Source organism: Stylophora pistillata, chromosome 11 (genome assembly GCF_964205215.1).
Source record: "Stylophora pistillata chromosome 11, jaStyPist1.2, whole genome shotgun sequence".
Classification (NCBI taxonomy): domain Eukaryota; kingdom Metazoa; phylum Cnidaria; class Anthozoa; order Scleractinia; family Pocilloporidae; genus Stylophora; species Stylophora pistillata.
The window spans coordinates 21990131-22018116 of record NC_142529.1 but is presented as its reverse complement, the minus strand read 5'-3'; the positions used below and the strand labels follow the sequence as shown (position 1 = coordinate 22018116).

Sequence of the window (27986 nt, the reverse complement as noted above, 5' to 3'; positions counted from 1 at the left end):
GCGTGGAAAATAAACTTACTTTTGCCTGGTGGATCCACGTAAGGTGCCATACTTGTTCCTCAAGAGAGGTTCAAGTTGTTCGGTAAGCTGTGTATAATTCCTTTCCAGTTCTTTCTGATAGGCACGTTGGTCAGATGCGATAAGCTGCTTGTTCCTATGCAGAGCATCTCCACACCTAATACACAGCAATAAAATGTTTTAAGGCACTACAAGGATTGAGGTATTGATAACTCCAAGGAGTGATAAAGTCAGACGGTTGCGGTATGGTGGGAGGAAGTGCACTCAGTGACGGTATCTGACGTGATATTTGGTGTCTTACATGAACTTTAATGTACCGCACAAATACCCGAATGTAGCAAAGTTAGCCCAAGTTCAAGAATGCCACCTGCTGGATAGCATAAAATGTTCATCATCATTATCTCTTATTTGCCTTATTTTAACAATAAAAATATTTAATTACAGCGATAACATTTAGAAGGCAAGGAGACACAATAATAAATCAAGTAAAGAAGATCCTCTACTGCGAGGATCGTGCATCATACGTATCTAATACCGCAGTTCAAAATATATGAACTTCATATATTTCATTGTATCTGATTATCACTTTCACGGGTTCATTACGAATCAACTTAACGGCCTGCTCCCAGTTGGCTTGTTAGCTCAATTGGTAGAGCGCTGCACTAGTATCGCAGAGGTCAGTGGTTCGAATCCCGTACAGGCCTGATTTATTTCAGGTCTGATTTTCGCTATTGCTTAAATAGCGCTATCTACTGCGAGGATCGTGCATCATACGTACGAAGAAGATTCTTGCTCACTCGTTAGCTCTTGCGATGCACGTAACTTCGGTTGAGTTGCTTAATCATTCGAGTCTTGCATTATACACAAAAAGTGCTTCTTGACTGATTTTTATGCCTCGGTTTGTTGTTTGCCTGGCTATACACACTAGCATTACCTCTTGATAAACTCTTTGAAACAGAGTCTTAGTCTGTGATGGTGTCTCGTGGTCATTGGCGTTTCTGTGCCATCTTCAGAGTCCTTATCGTGACACAAGAACACCAAAGCAATCTCTAGAGGACTCTGTAAATACAGCGCATCACCCAAGCGACATTTAGACAAGTCAACCTTAATTTTCAAAGAAACTATGTTGCTATCCAGCAAAACATATTGAGAATGGTGATTGTAAACAGGAGCTTTATTAGACCTGACATGAACACTGACAATCATGATTAAATCAGAACTAAGCACTACTCGTAAAACGAACAACCAATCGCAGTTGGGCTGGATAGAACTACATTGAAACGTCTACTAGGCTAGTATCAACAAAAAATTCTCCGTGCCACAAAACTAACGTCACGATGTTACAGTCAGTTGTTTATTGTTTATCCGATCGTCTATCAGCTCGAATAGCAACTTGTGGACACAACGGAAACTGCTGCCAAGCCCTGGGGTTTTACGACTTCGTAAAGGGTTTTAAGAGAGATTATTAACAGAGGAGCTTATATCCGTCTGGGCTTATATCCTAGGGGGCTGATATCCGAGGGGCCTCATATGCGGAGTAGAAAAAGTGCTTCACAACGAGCTACGAGCTATGGCAGTGTTGATGAAAACACAAATTTGCATTTACTGGTCCTTAATTAAGCATAAAAAAGTCATAATAAATTAAGTTCCTATCAAGCTAGAAGGGGGCTTACGTCAGGGGTGTATGTGTGTGTCTTTGGGGGGGGGGGTGGTATTATCGGATTATTTTTTTTTTCTTTGCAAGTAGGTGAGCCTATAACCGGGATATAAGTGATGGAGCTTATAAACGACAGTTTACGGTATGCACGAACGGACAGACAAAATGAATGACTGATCGACCGATCAGTAGATACATGAATAAAGGGGGGGGGGGGAAGTTTCTGAAGAAACTGTGGTTCTGGGTCGGTGGGATTAATAAGGTAATTTTGGTTTTATCAGCTGAACTGATAACGTAATTGGCCACCGTAAAGAGTTTCAAGGCTGACGTTTCGCTCTGACGAAGGTCTAGTGCTCGAAACGTCAGCTTGAACATTCTTTACGGTGGCAATTTACATTATCAACTCAGTTGATAAAACCAAATTACGATCAATAGATTAACTGAGGACCATGACAAGATTAAAATAAAGTAGCAATAAAAAGAGAGGTAAACATTTCACCTGATTAACAGTAGTGCCAATGGAACCTTGTAGCACCATCTGCAACATCTTAGGGTTTGGTGGTTCTTGGTTGATTGCGTTCAGAAGCTCTTTTGTCCTTAATTCCATATCCTCGATGGCGACTTCAATGGGACTCAACGTAATCTACACCATGTCAATCAAGTGGACGGTTATAAATCAATGTTAGAAGAAAAACAAGTGTCTGTTGATCTCTTATTGAAAATTATAATGCTTTGAGAATCACCAAGTTAAGCGCCTGCAGCTTTTAATAGCTAGCAATAGCCCATTTGCGAGTTACCTTTGCCCTCTTTTTCAAGGCGAGTCCTGGTGCTCATCCTTTCATACGATTATAAGTTTTTACTCACGTGCAAATTAAACTCATTTTCATAAGAATAGTTGAGAACCAGGCCTCGTTTTGAAAGAGAGGCATAAACCTAATTCGGAAATGACTTATTGCGTTTAAGAAAGAAATTTTGACTCATCAGAGTAAATTGATCATCCAAGTTTCTTATTAAGAACCATCACAGGAAAATTGATCCTGTACAGTAGCTGGGTCAAGAGTTTGCGCGTCTTGAAACGTCAAACCACAATCCCTTAACCATAACATCAGTATGCATATTCTCCATATTGTTCTCTACAAATTTCCTTAAGTGCTAATAAGGATAATTCGTTTAACAATCAGGAGCTTCTTTAGTTGGTGATCATTTTATTTATTCTCATGACCTCAATGTGTAATTCAGGGGTGATACTGTAGAGAGAACTGACATGCTGGTCACCCTTAGTGTTAAAGAGCTAAGCGGGTCATTCCCAATCCGTGTCCATCTTCCCCATACTTCACCATTCTTGTTGCTTTCTGATTTATTTTTCTATCTTACCAAACTGATCTTCTCTGGTTTCCTCTCAGTTAAATGTCATCATGTTTGTCGCAAAAATCGGCCATAAATATCCTGACGTAACGCCTTTAAATGAGGCTGGGGACGGGCAAAAATAACGTCATGTCTGAGCTCACTGAGCCAAAAATTCTTCCTTAAATAGAGTTGCCAAAGGCAACCAAATGCGCACATGTGGATTGGCAGAAAAACAGCTGCACCTCAACAAAAAACAACCCAAAACTGACCTGTTCACGATGCACAACATTGACCCGTGTCTTGACATACGGGAATGAGTTGGCGGCAGTCAAAATTGTCTTTCTCTTGTACTGAGTGACCAGTTCGCCGTGAGGCTTCCCGCTCGGTGTAAAAGGAGTTTCGTACATAAACCTTCCTGTGAGTTTAAAAACGCAATCTCTTTAGGGATAATAGAGCACTTCTTGATTGCTGGCCGTGAAACCCAACTGAACAACCGATCAGAACAGTGGTTTAACAACGGCTCATATATGGTGTGGAAGACACAGTTGACGTAAAACAAAAGAAAACAAAACGACAATAAAACGAAGGAAATAATGAAATCCATAGGCCATTTCCTATTCACCTTTGGCCTCTCTCTCAAAACGAGGTTTGGTGCTCAACCATTCGCATGAAAACGAGTTTCATTTGCATGTATTATCATATGAGAGGATGAGCACCAGGACTCGCCTGGAAAAAAAGGTAATTCCAAAATGGGCTATTGGTTAAGGAGGCGGTGTTCGATTGTGACGTGCTCTGCGTCTTCTAAACCAAGAAGGGGCTTAGACAACAGAAGGAACGAATCAAAATAAATACTTGCAACCTGCGTCAGGCGCGGGAAAAAACAGAATTTGCAAAATCGAAACTGGTTTTTCATCAGCATTTGATTAGTGGAGAGGACGGTTCGAGTTTTCTGAATCAAACAGGGAGCACAGTTAAAAAAAAAAAAAAAAAAAAAAAAGAGAAACAAGGAATTCCAGAATACTCAGTTTCAGTACTCTTTTAAAATTTACTCTGAAAGCCTAAAAGAAGATCAGATAGACTGTCAAAAGTGTAGTGAACATACTTAGGTTGAAATTCTTGTCAAAGTAAGTAATTCGATCCTTTAGTTCGTATTCGTCAAAATATGGGTCCACATAGGTCAGTTGGATGTATGCCTTTTCTGGATCGAGCTTGTCTTGCTCAACTGTGTTGGAATCTTTGATTACTTCCACAACATTTGGCCCAAACTTTTCACCATAAAATGCCTGGAAAAAAAAAAAAATTCCATAGTGAGCTGTTTCGTTGATTAATTTAATTCCAACATCAAATAGGTGAAGGCCTGGATAAAAGTTTTTGCAAGTTGTTGCTTCATACAAGATGACTCGCTTGTTTAGTCGGAAGATGTTCGAATTTACTACTTTGTGAACCTGAGAAAAGGATACGAGACTACATAGCTCAGTTAGTAGAACACTGTCGGTGCGAAAAATACTGACCATTGTTTATTTGATTATTTCCCCTTTAATTAGAGCGCTACGCAGTACTCTTAAAACGAACAACTAAACCAGGCTGGTATCAACGACACATTCTCCTTGTACAAAACCAACGCTGGGATGTTACAGTCAGTTTTTTAATTGTTTATTCCATCGTCTGTCAGCTTGAATAACAACTTGTTGACGCACCGGAAACTGCTGCCAAGCCCTGGGGTTATACGACTTTGTAAAGGGTTTTAAGAGAGCTTTATAGGAAAGGGGCTTATATCCGAGGGGGCCTATATCCGAGGGGGCTCATAACCGGAGTAGAAAAAGTGTTTCAAGACGAGGAGCTATGGCAGTTAGTAAGGCACTGTCAGTGTGAAAATTGCTGACCATTGACCGCTTTCATAAATGGCTGCCGGATTAATATTCTTTTGTTTAAATTTCAATTAGCCCTTCTGGCCTCGCTTGATATAATGTATTCTTTTCAATTTTGTACTGGAGAATTAGGTCAGAACATAGTTAATCGAGGGTTAATGGTCAGAAGGGCTAATTTAAATTTAAACAAAAGAATATTAATCCGGCAGCCATTAATGAAAGTGGTCTATTATTCTCTCTCTAACTAGAGCGCTTTCCGATAGAGAGTCGTAAAACCAAAACCAAAGTAATTACATCAGTGAGAGCTCAAAGTAAACTAGACCAAACTGTCTAAAGTATTTAGTATTGCATCTGATTGGTTGAAAGAATAGTGCGCGTTTTTTTGGGCTAATCACAGAATGAAGTAAGGCAAAAAAAAGGAAAAGCAATCCCGGATCGCTTTCTACACCCAATGGAAAATTCTTTTCCCTGCCTGGTGCAACGATCCGACACACTTAAGGCTATTTGAGTTCGGAAGGTGGTATAGCAACCTTTAACTTGAAAAAATCAACAAAATTTAAACAACTGAGTTGAAAACACACCAATGTGGTCGTAATAAACTTAGAAAGAACAAGAATGGCTAACGATAGAGAAGATTAAAACGGATGGTAACTGGCGAACTAGAAAATTTCAGACAAAATTTTTCAAGGTGCACTAAGACAGCCACATATAAGGCTTAATAAACTAACCTGTAAACGATGCGACACTTCAGGAAGCTTTGTAATGGCGGGTTCTTTGTAAATGTACTCTTCTCCGTCCAAGTCTCCAAATTTTGATCCATAAAAACCAACTCGGAAATATGTTCCCAACATACGCTTTCCCTCCTGGAAAAATAAAAAAAAAACAAACAAAAAAACAAAACAAAACAATCGCAGGGTAAGTGAAACTTCTCTTCACAACCAGTAAAATGGAATCAATTATATTCAACCCCTAAAGTAATCTGGTGTCTAAAGGAACCAGTTAGCGCTTGTGTACGTATGAATACAAAAAAACACAGGCAGCGTGGCCGAGTGGTCAGCGTGTCGGACTCGTAATCCGCTGCTCCCGGGTTCGAGTCCCACTCTGACCACTATCTGGATTTGTTTCACGGTAGCTCCGAGTTCAATTTATGTTCAAATTGAATTATTTATTTCTGTTGTTTATTTGTGGGCCTCCTGGAAAGTAGCTTGTAGATAGGTGTGGTGCCACATTAAATAAAACTTAACTTAACTTAACTTAACTAACTTAACTTAACTTTAACTTAATTTAAAAGACAAAAAATGTTGACTGCTCACAAACACCTCAATTACTAACAGCACTCATAGAAATCATGATCAAACCTGCAGTCTATAAGAGCTATCTCTTACCGTCTGTATAATCAATATAAGTTCCAAGGGACACAAGTGCGGTATCATTCGGGACTATTCGGGACAGTGCCCGGTCCAATACTGAGAGAATATTGGTCTATAAGAGCTATCTATTACCGTCTGTATAATCTTGCCGAATGCTTCAGAAAGCCTCTGATGAACTTGAGTTAGCTTCTTGTAATCACGTTTTGCCTCCAGAATTGGTATCAACAGTTTATACACCTCGTTTACACATTCAAATAAATGAGATCGGAAAAATGTGTTTGCAGCTGTTTCTAGAAGCAACACCAATCCATTCTCACAGAAGTACTTTCCGGTACAGATTCCTTCCTCATCCTGAATAAAAGAAGCAAAATATGTGAACAAAAATATAAATAAACCTGAAAATAATAAGGATAACACTCACTTAACCCAATCACTCCAAATGAACGGAGGGTAAATTCTCCTTGCAGTTCTATTCCACAGGACTCCCCGACAAAGAAATATGTGATCTCCACTTGGGAGAATAAGCTTCCAGGTCTTTACAGCTAAAGGATTTAACACCTGGTATGTTTGAACATGGTTTGACGAAGAATGACCACCATCACATCAACAACAAAAACCAAAAATTCCAAAAGCTACGAAGGGGAAACACACGACTCAATTTATTGCAAGAAGAGGAGATATTTTCCAGCCATGCGTCTGTTCCTCAGCACAATTGTTCAAATGGCAGATGACGATATGCGGCGGATAAATCGTAATCCAGCGGAAAAAGTGTGCACCGAACGTACTGCGCTATCAACCGGATTGACATTTATCCAGTGGATAGCGTTATCCATCCTATGAACCACCGGGGCCCGAATAAAATTGCTTCACATGCGGCCCGTTTGGGAAAGACAAAGTAAAGACTTACAGGTGATACTACATCATCTGAAATAGCGCTTTCTTCCAGCACATTGGGTGATATCTTCTCAAACGAAACGCATCCAACGGGTAGGTACGGCTTGTCTTCCAACATACTCAGGTACTCAGACACCAAACCTGCTGTATGTACTAAACACATGGCTGCTTCCACTTTATTCTGCTCAAAAGAAACACAACAAAAGGAAAAATACGACAACGAGTCATCATTCGAGGTCAGTCAGATTATGGTTTCTTGATGCACTTGAACTTAAAGTGATCACATACTGAAAGCTTGGCCGAATACTTCCTGTGTGTAAAGTTAACTCATTACTGCAATTATGGAGGCGCACCTATGCTTGGTGCAGCGTTCACGCGGAGCCCAATGTCTAAGAGAATGTGCCAACTTTTTAGATTGAGAAATTTGGTTTCCATATGACGGCAATTCCTTCGTCTGTACGGAAATCTGCATTTCGCGAGCGCAACAGTATGCATTGTCAGAAATTCGAAATTTAGAAAGGAAGTAAGAATTAACCAAATAGAGCTTCACCGCTTTCCTTCGATAAAGTAATACCGAATCTTAAAGCTATTGGTACCTCGCCATGTTTGGCAGCCATGTTGTACAGCCAAGTCAGTCGTAAATCAGGTGAATTTTGATATCTAGTATGAAAAAGATGAACACAGTTAAATGCTAGAACCAATTAATAGTGCCTGGAATACAAATGTTGTACAATGCTTAATGAGACACTTAACGTCAAAATAACCATCAAGATAAAAAAGTTACGTTGTTCATCTGTTCACCTGCCTCGATTGTGTTTTAAGAACCTCCCTTAAAGTATCACAACACTGGCTATTACCTAATTCATATGCGTAGATGGATTTGCTCTTAAGCGATACCTCTATAGCTCATTAGTAAAGCACCCAAACGGCAAGTCCGAACGACTGGGGTTCAATTACCCACGGGGGAAAGGTGGATTTTCTCTTGGAGTTTCTCTATCGATAGTGCGTTTAGCATCACTTTATAGTTTCATCATCGGAATTTGGTATACACCCGAGCTCTCTCGACTTCAGTGCAGCAAGGGAAGGGCATCCGATGAAGGTCCGAATCATTCAAGGGATATCCGATCAGGCGTTTGGGAGGCCATTGATATTTATCCTAAATAAATATCCGAGTTTTTCCCACTTTGGGACAACAGTTCACAATATTTGGTACCGTCAATTTCATTACTTTTGCTTGACGAATGCAAGAGCACTTGCATCAGAAATCCTGCGAACATCACTTACCCTTTAGCAATCCTGTACATCAAGTCAATCAACATTTCTGGGTCCTCAATAAATGAGAATGGATAGCAAGTTATGAAAACGGTATTAATAAAAGTCAGGAAAAATATTTTACTAAAATGCTATTTCAAGCTCTCAAATTTTTCTCATTATTTTTTCCGTGAAGTCGATGAGTAGGGTTGAGAAATAAAGGAAGCTGGAATAATTTTTGGGAATTATCCAAAAACTTAACAAGAATGCGGGGAGTATCTATCTTCTTGGCTTTCTGTAAAGTTTTGGTAACAAAGCGAAACCTTAACGTCAATGATTAGAAAAATTGGGAACCGCGGCCTACAGATATGAGAACTAGGAGTAAGATTTTTAGACAATAGGTTGTACAGAAGAGAAAAATTCATGTTGCGAAGTGATCAAATCATGCAAGTTAGTGGTGGAGATATAAAAAATATACAGTGAGTGGTCTTCTACAAGACTCTTTTTCGGAAAATACAACGCCTTCACAACAACGCCTTAACAGAACGGAAGTAACCAATCAAAACCTTGTAAAACAGAAACTCAAAATTTTAAGACTGACCTCTTGATACTCTTTCATTTTGACTGTGTCCGACAGAATCATGTGGAGATTGAACACCAACTCCCGGACCTATGAGAAGATTGCAAGTTATTTTCCTCACAACATAAGAATCATATTGGTAGTAACCCAAAATCCTAAGACTTATTGTGTAAAGTACCAATAAAACAAGCTCATGGATATGCAAACAGAGTCTTTTGTTTTTCCTCCTTCTTTTTAGAAACTAGACTAAAAGGGATTATTGACTCAAATCGAGAGTATTTGCCATAACTTGAGCAACATCTGGTGGTGAACTGCGCGTTGTGGTTCGGTATGTGTGACTACTGGAGGTTACTAAGCGGGGACGTCCATCGTCGAACTTTTAGGAAATCTAAAAAAACATTTTGACTCGTTGGAACATCAAACTACGTTCATAAATAAAATTTCAAAATAGTTTCAATGGCTGGGAAAAATGCCTCTTCAACCTTTAACACCCTAACATCTGTATGCATATTTTCCATACTGTTCTCCATATATTTCCTTAGATGATGACAAGGAGAATTTGTTGGACACTCGAGAGCTTCTTGAGTTTGTGATCATTTCCTTTATTCTCGCACATTAATGTTTGATTTAGGGGTGATATTGTAAGGGGAAATTACAGTGTAGATGCTAGTCACACTCGGGAGTTTGAGGGTTAAAATAGCTGTGCGAACATTCACCTGATCCGGAAAAGTGCTCGTTCTCCAGCTCCTGATCTGATTCAGCGTATGTAATGATTGTTTTCAGTGACCAACGGAGATGATCTTCATTAAACGCCGGCAATTAACGAGATTGTAAAGTACTTCGGTTACTGCGCTGAGGAAAGCGTTAAAGAATCATCACAAAAGCATTGACTAATCATATCAAAATTAGATGGTCTAAAATAAAGTTCAATTAACAGTTGAAAGCAACCGTAGCGGTACACCTGACAACAATAATTGTAGTGAACTTAACAAATAAGCTGAAACAAAAAAATAAGCTGAAAAAAATAAGCTGAAACAAAATAACTCACGAGCTCACTTGTGTTGTGCCAACAAGACTGGAAAGTGACATTGTAACTTGCATCTTGACTCTTGCAAAATTCTACAGAATAATCGTTTGTACAAATAAACAACAGATAAACGAGTAAAAGGGTAAGTTTCTTAAACAAACCGCGATGCTGTTTCGGTGGGGCGTATTGGAAGATGATTCGGTTCTATCATCTGAGTTTATAACTCAAATTGGCGACCTTAAAGGGTTTCTGAAGCCGACGTCTCGAGTGTTAGCTCTTCGTCAGAGCGGTCAATGTGATAATGACACGGCCAGAACTCAAAACCTAAACTATTCGCTGATTCGTTCAATAGGACGACCCAGTGGTTACCGGTCCTCAAAAGCTGTTTTTCTTTTTTTTTTTACGTTATACAGCGGTGTAAAAATGGATTTAAAACTCAAACAATAAATATACGAGAAATGAAGCAAAAAGAACCAGTTTTTCAGTTAAGCCACACACTTCTATTCTTTTGGTTTACGTTCTCAGAACGTTCGAAAAAACAGGCCCTAGGGCGAAACAACTCCGCCACTACGTCTCCCATACAATAAAGAATTTAAGCAGAGACGTTATCGAGACGCGGAAGGCAACCGGAAAACTGATCTTAACGCGTTTTGACGCCAGTATATCGACAATACTGTCGTCGCTATAGCATTTTAAACATCGGGAATGAGAAATTTAACTTCCGGTTGCCGTCTCTTTCTCAGAAACATTTGTGCTTAAGCTTCCTATTGTAGAAGCTCAATAGTCTCAAACCAAAGTTTCACACCAACGAAAAAAACAAAAAAAAACAAAAGCAGCAGCACTATTTAACAGCAATGTCCACTGAAGAGTTACAACTTACATTTCCTATTTCAAAATTCTGTCGCATAAGGAGATAGAGTGACGCGCTGGCTTGGGCCCGAATACTACTAAGAGCAGAGCTGCAATGGTTTAGCAGTCTGGAACACAAGTCTGCACAAAGTTCGGTGTCATCTTCAAACAACAGCTCTGGGAACTAAAAAAAAGAAGCAGTATGTTAACAGTCTATATGCAACACAAATATCTCGACAAAACAATAGAGACATCAGCTATCTAACCAACGAATAAACTGTTACAGATGTCTACGCTTCTAGACATTGTCTCATGGAGGTATTTACGTTACCTTACGATGGATATATGAAGTTCATATATTTTGATTTTCGCTATTGCATAAATAGCGCTCTCTACTGCGAGGATCGTGCATCTTACGTTACCTTGTAAACAATTGATCTTTGCGTTGCAAATATGTTCTGCAGGACTCTTTCACTCTGGTTACAGTTCAAAGAATGGAGCAAAACCCGTAGGATTCCACTTAATACAACACGCAGAGACTCTGAGGTAGACACCGTCTGAAAAAGAACGTTTCCACTTAAGTAACATCCCGTGGCCAATACAGGACTATACATTAAAGTCACTCAAGCCTTCATGCCGACGTCTCGAAACAGATTTCCTTTGGTAAGACCAAACATAGACAACCTTAGGAAGAATGGCATATTCAAAGGCCTGAATAAGGAGCCGCCACTTATTTTCTCTTGACACAATGTCCTTAACTGCCACAAACACTGACCTGTACCAAGAGCTCAAGCGTGTCAAGAACAATGGTGTTGACCTCAGCAGCAAGCCCTCCTTCGATTTGAGCATTGACTTCAACTTCAGGACGTACTCTTTACGGAAAACAACACAACAAATAAAATTGGCAGAAGTGATTTAACTACAAGAAATTGCACGAATATCGTTAACGCTCTCTGATAAACCACTCTCTGAAAGGAGTCCTTCTCTCTGATAAGCTCTCTTGTCTTGTAAGCATCCCTCTCTTAGAGGCTTCCCTCTTTTATAAGCCCACACGCTCCAATAAGCTCTCCTGTGCAATACCCTCTATAGAGGGTTTTAATACAAAAGCGCTCCCTCTCTAAATAAAGTCTCATCTCTCCTTCCCAAAAACAAAAACGTAAGTGTTGCTATTCTCTCATAGAAGAAAACGTTTTAGTGCGAAATTCATTTGTGTTTGAAAGCCTTCACTAACTTCCTTCTATAATTAAGTAGGGTTTCGAACCAAAGACGGTACGTAATATTCACTAAAGCTGGACGACTCATACAAAGTAACGGCTAACATTTTGGCTCTCATCATTAAGATGATAACGCCTCTCCCTCCCCACCCCGCCCGTCCTGTAAAAATCCTTTCAGCTGGACCCCCTGAATTTATCTACCCTCTGGGGGCTTACTGAAACATTTTCGGTATGCACCTGTCTTGTTGCTCTGTAGCCTGTCTCCACTGTGTTTGATCCTTTCGCCATCTTAATCGAGACTCAGGAGTTGGTGACTGGCCTTTTACTGTTTGGACACAAAACGCGAAACAATCTGAGTTGAGGTAACATTTAGGACAGACTATGGTGTTACATGAAAATTCGCAAGAGTTTCATTTTGCGGAGTTGTTTTGTTCTGTGTGAGTTTGAGTACTTCAGCTTGCTGGGGTGAGCCAGTTTTAAATGCTTCATTTTCCAGCCTCTGTAACACTGCACTTTCTTCAGAAACTAATCAGTTTGTTTTTAGCAATTTTCTTAAGCGCAGAACAAAGTAAAATTTGATTGCCCTGCGAGAATGTCAACCGTGCATCTAAGTATTTTGCAGTGGCACGCTCTATCGACTGAGTCATAAATTTCCAGCATTTCTTTTCCTATCTTCGGATAGATTATTGTTGTCAATGCTGATTCTAGGAATAAGTCGCTTGTCAAATGGCCCGACATATCACCCGCCTTACTAACGAGTTCCCCGAAGCTCACCTAGTAAAGAGAATCCAATAAATTGTCCTTTGTGACAAATGTTCATGTCTTTCTTTAATCACTTGGTTTTGTTACCTAACGTCACTCTGCTGTGTCGCTGCATCATTTCCCTCGCGGCTCCCTCATTTACAAGCAACATCTCTTCTATTTTTGCTTTTACATCCTGCTGCGCCTTCGGTCTTGGAGCGGTTGGAAACTGCGAAGACTTCTGCACCTTGCCGCCATACTCGAACAAAGTGATGCACAGCCGGAGAACATCCAGCAACAAACCTAGTCTGGAATTGAACCACGATAGAAAATTTTAGCTACCTAACTCTTAAACCCTCAGAGATCCTGAATTTGGAGCTCCGAAATGGAACGAAGAAAGATGTTCTTCGTCTTCTTACGAGCGTGGGACAAAGAGATAATTCCGAGTCCCGTGAGGAAAAAAAAAACATCAAACCATTGGATTTCGCGCTCCTCATAGAGGCTCAGGTTTTTTTCTTAGTCCTCCTCAGGGCAAGACGAGATGACATCTTCCCTCATAAGAGATCCATTATCCTATGTCACGGCTGGTGTACTGGGGCCGGGGTTGACCCTAATCGGAGCTACTATCCCATGTTCTAGAGCCTTTCTCCACCCCAGGGGTGTAAATGAGAAATAATGAACTGTCAGGGAAACATAGGTAGGTAGGTAGGAAAGTGAAGTCTGTACTTGAGCCAAATGGCTTATCCAGCCAGAGCTTATCCTGGTTTCCATGGCATGATGGGACTAGGACTATTTCTACTCCCCCCTAGATAAGATGCCAGTCCTTCGCAGGGATACCCCATTAGCCCTTCCCTGACAATCCTCTTGTACCCATTCATACTCCTGGGAGAAGGCACTGTGACAGCAAAGCGTATTTCCCACGAACACAACACAATCACTAGCCCAAGTCTGGAACTTGGATTCTCGACTCGAGTCCAGCGCAATAACCAATTACTATCGCGTCACCACGACTCCGTAAACAAAATTCCCTTTCAAGATATAACTGGATAAGAGTGGACAGTCAGTGAAGTTAGGCGACTAATGCATACTGGGAAATGAGAGTTGGTGACATACTTAGCAGGCTGTTGGTCTGCCCACCAATCCTTCAGCACGTCACTAGCCATGGTCTTCAGCACCCACAACAGACACACCAACAGTTTTCTCGTAGCTTCAAGGCTAAGCTGCTGTGGTTTACTTTTCTGTACAACATAGCAAAGAATGAAAGAGGCAGTGTTCATTTGTGTCATAATAGATTTTCACTGAGCTTTTTGTGTTCAATACAAATAGAATCGGTTAAACGCACTATAATACGCAATAATATTAAAGGGGGTAGGTAGAATTTTTATGGAAGTGTACTGCTGCGTTGGTGGGGGGGGGGGGGGGGGGGGCGGGGGTAGAACCGGATAATTTGGTTTTATTAAATGAGTTGATTGGCCACAGTAAAGAGTTTCTAAAGAAGACGTTTCGAGCATTAGTTCTTTACGATGGCAAATTTACATTATCAACTGATTCGATAAAGCTAAATCATCTACCAGTCAGAGATTATGCTTCGAAATCTTGGTAGCAATATGCTAAAAAAGTTCCTGCGCCAAAATACGACGATAATCCGTCGAGTGACGCGCGAAAAATGTTTGGTGACGAAGTTTTGACGGTAAAATAACGGTGTTGTCACGGGCAACTTTCCTCCTTTCCAATGGCAACTGAATCTCAAGAGCCCTGCATCACCAACGTGAAAGCCCGCCGAAAGAGGGTGAGCGACACGTTGCCCATGGAAACAAACCCAGTGATCCGTGACAACAACACGATTTTAACGTTAAAACTACTGAAAATCGTAGTAATTAGTCGCAGTTTTTTTTAGAAAAAGGATGGAAAGCTTTCAAGAAACTTGCTAACAACCTGTGATGCAAATTCACCCTTGTTGTCATCGGAGCCCATTAAGGTTGATATACTGGACGTAGTTATCGCCATGGCAACATCAGGGGTAAAGCTGAAGCTGTGTTCGGTACCATATCCATGTAGTTGGTGCATGGCTCCTACCACCAACCCAGCGATAGGCAGATAAAGAGCTGCCACGGCTGAGCGACAAGACTCGTTATCATAACGGGTGTCCGAGTCATGGCGGGCTATCAGGTCACGTTTAGTGTCTATGGCTTGGAATATTAGGGTCGTGTCTCTGATATTAAATGAAAAACCGAAAGGTCGTATGCTGTTGGAGTCAACTATTTAACAATTGGTTCATGCTTTAGCGTGCACTATCGAGTTATGGAGCACGCGGGAAGTTTGGAGTGCACGAAAGAAGCGTAAGAGTTGCCCGAGGCGATAGCCGAGGGCAACTCTAGCTTCTTGAGTGAAAGCATGAACCAATTGTTTTAGAACATAGCCGGTGGAATTGTGCATCAAATGCGACGCGAAAAACGGACAACAATACCAGTTGAAGCGAATCGTGACGGCGCTGATGCCGAGTCTCCTTTTCCTTTGTTTTTCTCTTTTTCTGCCTCATTTAAGAACTCTAGCCCATGGGAAAAGGTCGAAACATTGTCTTCGTTTTCGGACTAGCAGGCCGAGTTTCTGTTTGTATCCATTATTGTCGGGAAATGTATTATTTTTCCCCGCACTAGCAATGGCCGCTCGCGCGAAAAAAAAATTTCTGGCCAAGTCGGATTTGCTGACGCTATCAGCGTGCACTATCGGGATTTTGAGCATAATGAATTTACGTATAATGAATTTGATTGCGCGACTCTGCTAGCTATGTTCTAATGGCTGATAATGTTTATTGTTTAATCTTAATATATGCTATCAAATTTATCACGCTGCAATATTCAATGCATAATGTTATCATTATAAATAACTTACTGCAATGTATACATTATCATATTTATCACCAACTAAAAGCCTGTTTTCTAGTGCCTTCTTCAGGGGTGATCTGATCGCTGCAAAAAGAGGTCCTTCAAAGCCTATAAAAGGGCCTCCTGTGGCAACAATTGGATCACCCCTGGATGAAGGCACAAGACAGGAGTGTCGAAACGTTGGCTCAATGAATTGTAATTTCCCCGGTTACATTTATTAGATCTTTAAACCAGAGTAGCATGAAACCAAGCCTGGTACTGAATTTTCTATTACAGCCTTCAGATCTGACATCAGATTCTACACTAACCCTGTGTGATCTGGCCCAGATTGTCGTATCTTGGAGATTTCCCTATGCTCTAGTCGGCTATTGCGAGGTCTTTGGGTTTGTTTTTACTTCACTCCATCGAAAAATGCCTTAATCAACATCTAACCATAAGTTTGTCAGTTACTAAAAATCTTACCCGCCTTCCAAAGCCAGAGCCAGCTCAGAGAGCACCAAACCAGCCAGAAAGTGCTGCTGTCTGAAAGCTGTTGAGAGTTCCGCCATACTGTTACCGATAACTATGGTGTAGGTAGACATGGCCGAGTCGATTGACGAAACAGAAGCTGTGGGTGACGAGGGAGGGGTGGGGAAGAGGGGACTAGGGAATGAGAGATTGAGGGTTACGTAATGCTCGTGGCTGCAAAGGATCCTCAGGAATTCGAGTCTTAGCTGGTTTAACGCTGGTTCCATTGTAGCTTGATAATGCATCTGACGAAAAGCAAAGAAATACATATTTTCAATCTGGCACTGAACCCTGCCTTGAAAAAGACAATTTTTAAAAGCATGTTTTTGCGTCTTGTCACTAGAGCGGAATTACGGCTTGGCTAACACCTGTTACGAGGATCGAGTTATTTTTACTGAATCTGTCACGCAATCCCAGACTTTTCTAGAATTATCTATAATCTGTAATATTCCAGAAACTTCTTTCATGTGACTCAGCAGTTTCCAAAAATAGTACAACTTGTAATACGCTATAAATAGTAATAGAACATTCTAGATAACTAAAGTAAAGGTATAAAAGCTGGCTTGTGAGAAGTACATAAGAGATTTGCCCGAGGGCTTACCCTCGAGGCTTGCTGACTGAAGTTGTGGAAGCTATGATGTGACGAGGTTATGACCTTTTGACCTTGCGATATCCGGAGAGAAGGAAAGGACGATAGCCGAGAATAGAAGAAGATAAAGAATACAGAGTTCAGTATGGAGTCCTCCGGAAGAGTTTGTGTACACGGAAAGAAAGTCATGAATCAAGAAAGCCAAGCGCTGTGGTCTTCAGTCAGCGGAAGTTGGAATTGGAAGTTGATCAAGACGAACACTTACACGGCATGAAGGATTGTAAGCCTGCTTTATGAACTGCTTAACTTAATCTCTAACCTAAGTAGATTAAACAGTGTAAAACTAATTAAATAATAGTTAAAATGGGTAACTGCTTGTTGTTACATTTTTGTTGCGTGCCATATATCGTACTCGGGAGTCTATTTTCATATATGCTTTGTTAGCGGACATTTGTTGGTCATTCGTGCACGTAACACACCAAAAAACATTAAAAGACATTATTAAAATTTGTTTTTACAGTTTTTTAGAGCAAGAATGTCATTTCCCTTCTCATATATTTTTTTAATGTAATTTACTTCTGTAAGGATAATTTCGATGCACGTTTTCTGAAATTCTTTCAATACGAACTAGTAGTTGCTTTCGCAATTTTTATATTTAGGTCGTTTTTGTTATCAAAGTTAGTTTGGGTCTGATGCGAGTCTGATCCAAGAGAACCGAATTATTACGATTATTATTGTTGTTGTCATCATCGTCACTAACCGAAGCGTGCATCGTTGCAGTGGCCAATTTACCATTTCAACTTTGTTGATATATCCAGATTATTTCGTGTATCCAATAGCTTTTGTTTGATTTTTATCAGACATTTCAAGCCTTGTAACATGATTTTTGTAAATTTTTAGTAATTATGGTAAATAAAGGATTTATTATTATGTAAAAAAAATAATGATAATAAAAAAATAAAATATATAATAATAATAATAATAATAATAATAATAATAATAATAATAATAATAACAATAACTTGTTTAAGGTTTGGCTTTATCTATGTACCAGTGACAATTTGAATAGGCTACGCCTTTGGCGTCCTATATCAATTTTATTTGTAATCTGAAGCATTCAGAAGTGTATACTGCGTTAATAATAATAATAACAATAATAATAATAATAGAAACAATAATAATAATAATAACAATACTAATAATAATAATAACAATAATAGTAATAACAATAATAATCATAATAACAATAATAATAAAAATAACAATGATAATAATAATAACAATAATAATAATAACAATAATAATAATAACAATAATAATGCATCGAAATTATCCTTAGAAAGTAAGTTTCATTAAAATAGTATATGAGAAGAGAAATGACACTCTTACTCTAAAAAAGTGTAAAAGCAAATTTAAAAATGTCTAGCCTATATTTGCCATAGCATTTTCAATTTAAAAATCTGTATCGAATGTTTCAAATGTTCTTTGCTTAAGCATAAGAGGGCGCATCGTAAGAGCGCAAAGGAGATTTTGGCTCTAATCCAGGACATAGTATAATAACAATAATAATAATAATAATAATAATAATAATAACAATAATAATAATAATATTAACAATAATAATAATAACAATAACAATAATAATAATAATAATAACTGATAATGTAGGTAAAAAAAGATCCTTTATTTACCATAATCACTAAAAATTTGCAAAAATCATGTTAAAAGGCTGAAAATATCTGATAAAAATCTAAGAAAAGCTATTGGATACACGCTTCGGTTAGTAACGATGATGAAAACAACAATAATAATCTTAATAATTCGATTCTCTAGGATCAGACTCGTATCAGACCCAAACTAACTTTGATAACAAAAACGACCTAAATATAAAATTCGCGAAAGCAACTGCTAGTTCGTATTGAAAGAATTTCAGAAAACGTGCATCGAAATTATCCTTATAAAAGTAAATTACATTAAAAAAATATATGAGAAGGGAAATAACACTCTTTCTCTAAAAAACTGTAAAAACAAATTTTAATGTCTAGCCTATATTTGCCATTGCATTGTCAATTAAAAAATCTGTATCGAATGTCTCAAATGTTCTTCCCTTCTTTCTTGTACCTCTTAAGCATAAGAGGGCGCATAGTAAGAGCAATAATAACAATAATAGTAATAACAGTAATAATAATAACAATAATAGAAATAATAACAATAATAATACCAATACCAATAATAATAATAATAATTAATAATTAAAATAAAATTCTTTATTTTCTGATTCAAAGTCTGCCCCTCCCCTTCCTCCCAAAACTACCTGTATCTGCAAAGTTGAAGTGGTAAATTGGCCACCGTAACAATTACAAAACGAGCGAAGGGCTAACGACGAAGGGCCCTCCGACGAAGGGCTAACGCTCGAAACGTCAGCTTCTGTAATCGTTACGGTGGCCAATTTACCACTTCAACTTTGTTGATATATCCAAATTATTTCGTTACTTCCACCGACGCAGCCCCAAACAGTTTCTTTCGAAACTATCAGCCTTTACCTGTATCTGCCCCTGCTAGCAACTCTCTTAAGAGCAGAGACCTAAGCTAGGATTCGGGCTTGCACTAGATATTTGCATACCTCTTTAAAGTAGAGCCGGATTAGCTCATACACAAAGCCTCTGTCGATCAAAGACAAAAGATCGTAGAAGAAGAAAGCTAGACTGGAATTCAGCCTCCGGTAGAGAGTAAAATCCTGCAATTAAGACGAAAAAACTAGAGACAGTCAAAAGAATAAAAATATCATATACGAAGTGTTGATATCAAGTTTGAACGAAAATACCTTTTCTTTTCGAACGCTTTAAAAGTTAACACTGATAGCAATTACAAGATGATTTCAAGCCGAATCCAAAGGAAAACGAATCTTCGAATGGTCTGAGAAAATACGGAACAGCAAGGATGATAAAATATTTCTAAAAAATGGGTGGTTTTCCTTCACCCACCCTTGCCCGATTTCTGAAGCAAAGTGACAGCTCTCACCCAGCCAACCCTTGTTGAGAGGAGTGGCTGAAAGGTAAACGTTGAAGGTAATAACAACCAGCATATTTCAGAGCAAGTGTAAACATTAAAACTGAGAATTTTAACAAGTAAATAAATAGATAAAAACCTTATCAAGGCATTCTCTCATCCCCCCCCCCCCTCTACATGAACACAATAGTCAGGGAGCAGATACCCTGTATTTTGAAACTTATACCACAATTCAACTCTACCAAGTACTTCAAGTTGATCAAGAGGTCTCTCTCTATTAGAAGCAAGTGTCAGATCTTTTCTGCGGCAATGGTTGAACAAAAATGAATTTTGTTCAAATTTAGCTGAGAGGGGTGAAAGTGGAACAATTTTAGATTGAGACTTGCAGGACAGGTGTAATTTATGAGAGACCTTACGACAAATAATCGTGGAATTTTTCATTCCTGAAATTAAAAAACACTCCGGAAATTAATAAAAACCTGTTACTGGGAACCTAAAGTTGTATATTTAGAGTTACTGTACAGTAGCAAAACTGATCCATGAGGTTAAACATGAGGCACTGTCTGAGGTTTGTATTACCCTAAAACTCTGCTGCGGCAAATGAATATTTTGGTATCTGCTCCCAAACTACAAGGAAAGGGGAGTAAATGGATTTAGTATTTCCTTGTAAAAAAAAGACAGATAATTTCATACTTTTTGGCCGTGAGTATACAGATCAATTTCGGTATCTAAGCTACTGCGCACTCAACCCTCCCCTAAATCAACAATAGTCAACTGACAACAGAATTAGGTTAAGGGAGGGGAGGGGTGGGTGTGCAGTTGCTGAGACAATGGTGACACACACATGACAATATCAATAAATGACTACTGTTTAGCAAATCTTATCTCAAACTTATCAGTTATAGGCATAAATAGATTGTGCTCGGCAACTTTTAGCGTTTTCAGAAACTTTTTGCGCTTCGAGCAACCTAGAGTAACTTTTGTCTTCCTTAGCAACTTTTAAGTCCAGAAATGGTTAAAAACTGACCAAACTGTCAAAAAGGTCTTTATTTAAAGGTTTTTTTTATTAAAACTGGTCAAAACTAAGGATGTCGTACGTTCTTACAAACAATTTTTAAAAAATACGCGCGCCCACGAACTGGACAGCAGCTACCCTAACGGCGCTTACATCGAGCAGTTATTTGTTCCAACAATAGAGCTTCCCGCCCATCATTTTGGTATTTGCTGCGGTGCCAGGCATCACAATTAGAAGCTGAAATGAATGACGAGGAAAATGAAAATAATACAGATATTGACCCTATTGAGGTTACCATGGCCGCTGGGGCAACTCTTAGTAGTCGTCCATTGTACAAAGCCTAGCCTAGTCTTAAGTCAGTCCCACACTAGGAAGAATCTTCTCCAATATCAATTTACATCACTGATCTGCAACGATTTTGTAAAATTAACTAAAATGTAGAATTAGGGTTCTAGATTTGCCTCTCACCTTTCTCTTTTCTGTATAGTTTTAGATATGCTTTTACTTATCAGATTATTAGACTTTGAATCTGTTCAGATTTGACTCCGTTATTTATAGTTTTCCAGACGCTTTGACAAAAAAAATAAAGGAGTAGATGTGAGCCGAAAGGGAGTTATTTTGGATCGTTTTTTACGCTGTTAATATTTTGTATTGTAGAGGATTTTATGGAAATTATTGCTAAATAAAATTACTCGAAAACCTCTGGTGATTTAACTCCTTTGAGTGCAATGCCTTCTTTACAAAGCATGTGGAACTTAAAAGGAGAAACCTCTCGAGCATATCCTCGAACTCGTCTTTTTCCCATCGAAATAACCCAAAAAGTACTGGTTTTTAACAGAACAATTTTCAAGGTTTTCCTCAAGGAACTCAATCTCCGATTTGTTTAAAGACGATTGAATAGTCGCCGCCATGATTACGCATTTTAGTGTCTCACTGAAAACTGTTTTCAGTTTTAAATGTCATCCTTTCGTGGACTTTCGCAAATATTCGCGGGTTTCATAATTTCCCCGCTGACCAAACTTACCGTTTACTCTTACCCTCGACGAGCGCCTTCGATATAGCATCACCCGCCATTTGTCTTGTGTTTTCCACATGAGGATCGCGATAGAAAACGATATCTGATTGGACGAGTCTCAAAAGGTGAGTCTGGCGCGAAAAGGTTCCTGAAAATGGAACCCGAGCTGTGATTGGCCAATTCGGAGAAAGGAAAGTAGTTCGGTTGTCAGCAGCTGTTCTTTTGGGGAAGCGTTGCGTGACATCCAAAAAAACGGCTGCGAGGGAGACTAGAGCAAGCTTGGTTAATAAGAGATTTATTACACGACTGAAGTTCAAAAAGACACAAGTGCGGTATCATTCGGGACTATTCGGGACAGTGCCCGGTCAAATACTGAGAGAATATTGAGCGGCAAAAGGGCATTTGGATTGGTTTATTTTAGTTATTGGCCCTCTGACTTCTATCCTCGAAGACCCTGGGGCTGAGTCGATTTCAAGTTAGGGCATGAAGAGCCCCTGGGGACATTGTCTTACGTGACTAGTTCCAAACGGTCGCAGTCGTTTTGCCATCTGATTGGTGCCAGAAAATCTTTGTGTTTTTCTGCCCAATCAGAGTGAAGTGTGCTTTAGAGTCCTTTCGTGTGTTTTAACACGGACATATACTAGTAGCTCAGTTGCTCACTAATTTTGTTTGGAACGTGCGACGGAGATTTGCTGGAGGTGAAAAGTTTCAGTCTCAGCACACAATGTAAGAGAAATCAATCAGATTGTCCGCGAAAATCTTACCGGAAATTATACTGAATACTTTCGCAGGTATCACTAGAGAACGTGTTTTAAAGTTTTCGAGGTTTCTATACAACAAGATGGTTGCAGTCATTGATATGTCGCTTTAAACGTTAAACGAGATTTAAGCTTAAATCTTTTTAGATTTTTTGCATAATTTGCTGTGACTGAAACTTTGCCAATCCCTTGAAGTTATTTCGTCGTACGGGCCACGCAGGTATCTCTAGCAACTGGCGCTTTCGCCTACGTAGCTTTCTGCTTTCTGTGCGCGCCAAAATCTAATCTTCGCTTTGTAGTAAAGTCGTTCACAATACGGCCAAGGTTGCAGAGAACGTTAAGTTAGTGGACGACCTCCAGCAAGTGCTAAGTGAAAGCGTAGCTGTGTTTCCGGTTAGCTAATTAAAATCTGAGCACGAGAACATCGTGGGAAGGAGAGATGTTTTCGAACAGTTACCAAGGAGTTTGGAAAAAGTTTAATCTTTCAACTGTTGCCTAGAGTGTTGAAATTCTTGAGCTAGGAAGGCCACGGATTCTCTTCTAGTCCCTTGGTCGTTATAATTTCACCTCTTCTGTTGATTCTTGAAGACCAAGTTAAATACCTTTGATCATTGGGAATCGATCTGATGCTGTTTTCAGTGGGAAAAACAAAACCAAAGGGCAAGAAATATTGGATGGAAAGGGCGGGTTTGCTTTATTGCAAATGTCAGCTTAGTAGTCTAGGGTCATCTATCCACATCTAATAAGCAAAAGTTTCCACGCTTAGCTTTTATTTTTTTTCAAGTAAAGATGAGATTAGATTTTGGCACCCACAGAAAGTTGTGCAAGTATCAGTTGCTCGACAACCTGCGTGGCCCTTGCGACGAAATAACTTCACGGGATTGGCAAAGTTTCAGTCACAGCAAATTATGCAAAAAATCTAGAAAGATTTAAGCTTAAATCTCATTTAACGTTTAAAGCGACATATCAATGACTACAACCATCGTGTTGTATAGAGGCCTCGAAAACTTTTAAAGCACGTTCTCTAGTGATACCTGCGAAAGTATTCAGTATAATTTCCGGTAAGATTTTTGCGGACAATCTCATTGATTTCTCTTACATTGTGTGCTGAGACTGAAACTTTTCACCTTCAGCAAATCTCCGTCGCACGTTCCAAACAAAATTAGTGAGCAACTGAGCTACTAGTATATATCCGTGTTAAAACACTTCACTCTGATTGGGCAGAAAAACACAAAGATTTTCTGGCACCAATCAGATGGCAGAACGACTGCGACCGTTTGGAGTTAGTCTTGTAAGACAATGTCCCCAGGGGCTCTTCATGCCCTAACTTGAAATCGACTCAACCCCTGAGTCTCCGAGGATGTCTGACTTCCCGAGTCGTGTAATAATTTCTATTATTAGTTATGTTGAGCATAAAGATTAAAATTGATCACAACAAATGATGTTAAATTACAGATATAACGTCATGCTTTGAGTAGTAATGTAGGACAAAATGACTCTCAAAAGTAAGCAACTTTTTTTAAATTTAGGTGGCAACTTTTACATTTTTGAGCAACTTTAGAGCAACTTTTGGGCGTATTGTCAAGCAACTTTTGCTGGATTTACTAGCACAATCTATTCATGCCTAATCAGTTATCTCCGAAAGTGTAGAGTTCAGCATTGCGCGTATGTCGCCTGAAAATTGTTCAGGAAAATGGCTTCTTCTTGTCCAGAAGAACTTGTCTGTACCTTCCAGTTGTTGTGCCATACTCTTAAACTGTCAATATCATAAAAAAAAAAACACTGTAATGAGTCACCTATCTACATCAAATGTCAAAGGGATGTCTCAGTTAGTGGGATTGTACCGTTTTTCCTTCTGAATTTAGCTCACTCTGTAACGATAAAGAATTCCAGCCAAACACTTAACCAGTCAGATACAAAACTAAAACCACCTTAACTTCGTATATGCTGTCATGAAGGGGCAGGCTGGGAGATGGAGGGGTATTTTTTTCAACAATTGGGTCGATAAAGCAATGTTGCTAAAGAAACATTTGACTGTCTGCGGCCTTCCCTACATCTATACGGTAAGCAGCAAAAATTTAGAAGAAAAATTTATCTTTCGCATCAACATTCTTGATCTCCACGGGATCAACGAACGCTTTCCATTGAATTGCTTAGGACTCCATCCAAATTCATACAACTCACAATTCCTCTGTTCGCTCCGAAGGGCTACAGTAGGAAACGTCAGCTTCTCTTCACGGTGACCAATTTACATTATTGACTTAGTTGATAAAACCAAATTATCTAGTTTAATTGTTTAATTTTTTCTTGAGTTTTTAAAGACCTTTTTGGTTCATAACACTCAGACAAAACTTGCTTTGAGTTAAAATTGTTAGTCCAGTGTTAAAAAGTTCATCACTGCAACAAACGTGAAAAAAAAAAACTGAGATCAGCTTACCATCAGCTTGAAAAAGAACCACGCATCATGACCCATCGCTATTGCTCTGACAGGTGCTGTTGCCACAGCCCCCTGCAAAGCTAACTCCTCGTGCACCAGCTATTGAAAACAACAAATGTCAGACAAAAGGATTCTGAACATCATCGAAATAAACCTTAAACTTGTCATGTAAAGGTGTTCGTTTTAAATGGGAGAAAGTAAATCGAATAAGAAAGATGGTAGACTTTGAGCTAGATATAGAAATAGAGAAAGATGTTGTTCATCTTGTCACAAGCGTGGGACAGAGAGAAAGTTTGAGTCTCCGTGAGGAATAGAACCTGAGACCTTCGGATTCCGCGCTCCGATGCTCCACCACTGAGCCACAGAGACTCTATATGGTGAGCAAGGCCTATTATGAAGTTCATATATTACACGTGTCCTGCATAATGCCAGGATCGGTATTGTCGATACGATAGCGGTCACGTTTTTACCGGCTCCGCTGTTTTTGCTTTATTTCTTATTTTCCCTATGGACCTTATGGATTTTAGTTCTTATGGCTTGCTGTTTATTAGTCGATTGGATTTATCTGAGGTTTGGCTTTCTCGAAGAATTGGTCTTCCTATTTTTGGCATAGCAAATCGTTGACTTGAAGTTGAAGTTCTGTTGAAGTTCATTTATTTGTTTAAGCAGGTTGATTAATTGGCAACTGTAATAGCTGATGTGGACCTGCTGTCCTAACCCACCCATCCCACCCCAGGGGAGGACATCCATCACACAGTAATCTCGTGTGTGGGAAATTAACGTCTCCTGCCCCAACCCTGCAGGAGACGGGACCTCCATTTATTCGTCCCTATCCGAGAAGACTAGAATATCTAACCATTTCTTGATGTTATAGAAAGGTAGTAAATTCTTCTCAATTATTTTAAGACCTTGAGTGTTGGTCCGGCCGGGGCTCGAACCCTCGACCTCCCACACTACAGTCCAGCGCTCTATCCATTGAGCTAACCGGGAGGCGGTTAGCCGATATATCATTGCTGATGTATCGGACTCGCCATCTTGGATTTAGGCGTGCACGAGGTCGTGGCTTTTTCCTGTTGTTAAACAGTCATTATCCGAATTCGATTTCCACTTTTAATCTCACCCGTTTGGTTGTCAGTGGTGACATCAATGTCAATCCCGATCCTGATGATTTTCAGTTTATGCCTTCAAGAATCAGTGATCGCCAGTGTTGTCGTTTATCGAATGCTTATCATTGTCGAAATATTTCGAACCTCACTGAGATCAGATGCGTTTCATCTACGGCCACGCCAATTAAAGTCCTGTTGACCTTGTGTACTTTGAATGCTCGTTGGCTCAAGAATAAATCTGCTCTCTTCTTTGAATATGTCTGTGAACGTAAAGTGGACATGTTTGCCATAACTGAGACCTGGCTTTCGCTTATTATCGTGGCCGGTATGGACAAATTACGTACGTTATCTACAAAAAACACATGGAAACTTAATAATTTGCGGACAAACTTAACGAAAAGCCAGCAAACTTAATAAAATGCGCGCAAACTGTAAAAAGCGCTAACAAACTTAATAAAGAACATGCAAACTTAACAAAATGCGTACAAACTTAATAATAGACATGCAAACTTAACAAAATGCGCACAAACGTAATAAAGGACATGACAACTTAACAAAATGCGTACAAACTTAGCAAAATGTGTTCAAATTTTAGGACAGGCAAGTAAACTTTAAAAATAGTACGCCAAATTAAAATGAAACGCATTCAAACTAAAAATGAAAAGCGTACAAAGTTAAAATTAAAAACACAAACTTAAGATGAGACCCGCAAACTTAATAAAACGCGCACAAACTTAATATGAGACGAACAAACTGAAAATGAAATGCACACCAACTTGAAATGAAACGCCTACACCAACTTAAGAGCAAACACGCACGCAAACTTCAAATAGACCGTACGCAAATAAGTTTGTGTTTTTCATTTTAACTTTGTATGCGTTTCATTTTTGGTTTGTATGTGTTTCACTTTAAAGTTGCGTTCTATTTTTAAAGTTTGTGTGCCTGTCACAAAGTTTGTACGCAGTTTGTTAGGTTTGCATGTCCATTATTAAGTTTGTACGTATTTTGCTAAGTTTGCACTGATGGCCATTATTAAGTTTGTACACATTTTGTTAAGTTTGCATATCCTTTATTAAGTTTGTTTGCGTTTTTTACAGTTTGCGTGCATTTGATTAAGTTTGCTGGCTTTTTGTTAAGTTTGTTAAAGCTCTTCCCTTTAATTTACTTGACCAATCTCGCTCTTGCACTTCCTCGCCTGGCACACCAACTGTCTCTCTCTTTAGCTCTGGCAGCTTGGATCTCATTTCGCGACCAAACATCATATAAGAGGGTGTAGTCCCTGTCGTCGTTTGCGGAGTGGATCTGTACGCCGTCAACAATACCAGCAACTCAGTTCTCCAGTTCCTTCCTTCCAAATGTGCGATCTGTTTGCATTTCAGTAAAGAGCGATTCTGGCGTTCCACCTCTCCATTGGCTTGTGGCCACAATGGAGTCGTTTTCCGGTGTTCGATACCATTCGTACATAAAAAGGCTTCAAACTCTTCAGACACGAATTGGGGGCCATTATCTGTCCTTAGCGAGAATGGAAAACCAAATCTTGCAAACATGGGTGCAAGTGCTTCGATTACCTTGGAACTTGTCGTAGACTTCATTATAGCAACCTCTAGGAATCGACTATAGTAATCAACCACCACCAAAATACTCTCTCCTGTGGGTAGGGGTCCTCGTAGATCTGCCCCACAGTCCTGCCAAGGGACACTTGGAGGAAAAACGCGAAGGAATGTAGTGTATAGGATGCCAACGAACATGAAATATGCGCGATGTAATGTAAGGCGTAATAGTGGGATGTAATACCCTCGACGGTTGGAATTGGATGTCGCTCCCTGACGATTGCTTCATTCACTCGGCG

At 39.4% G+C, this 27986-nt stretch overlaps 1 protein-coding gene across 1 annotated transcript; it reads right to left on the bottom strand.

Annotated features, from left to right (window-relative positions):
* On the bottom strand, positions 1-27885 carry LOC148720619 (dedicator of cytokinesis protein 7-like). Its single transcript, XM_088737653.1, has 23 exons — positions 27303-27885; positions 26287-26486; positions 25032-25130; positions 16164-16453; positions 14752-15028; positions 13930-14054; positions 12925-13124; positions 12313-12400; positions 11637-11733; positions 10893-11045; positions 10042-10104; positions 9702-9737; positions 9007-9075; positions 8439-8482; positions 7751-7814; positions 7168-7335; positions 6393-6611; positions 5619-5753; positions 4125-4305; positions 3292-3437; positions 2175-2318; positions 953-1077; positions 1-175 (listed from the first exon to the last, which is right to left on the bottom strand). The coding sequence occupies exons 1-23, from the start codon at positions 27883-27885 to the stop codon at positions 16-18; spliced, it is 3666 nt and encodes a 1221-aa protein (XP_088593779.1). The 3' UTR covers positions 1-15.
* Between the last annotated feature and the right edge of the window lie 101 nt (positions 27886-27986).

What these genes read in the sequence shown, in the direction of transcription:
- LOC148720619 (XM_088737653.1), bottom strand. Translation starts at nt 27,885, where the DNA reads ATGTTCGTTGGCATCCTATACACTACATTCCTTCGCGTTTTTCCTCCA. An exon ending in GCAGACCAACAGCCTGCTAA is followed by an intron (nt 13,125 to 13,929) that starts GTATGTCACCAA and finishes GTTCAATTCCAG; the next exon opens with ACTAGGTTTGTTGCTGGATG. An exon ending in TGGCTGCCAAACATGGCGAG is followed by an intron (nt 7,336 to 7,750) that starts GTACCAATAGCT and finishes TCTTTTGAGCAG; the next exon opens with AATAAAGTGGAAGCAGCCAT.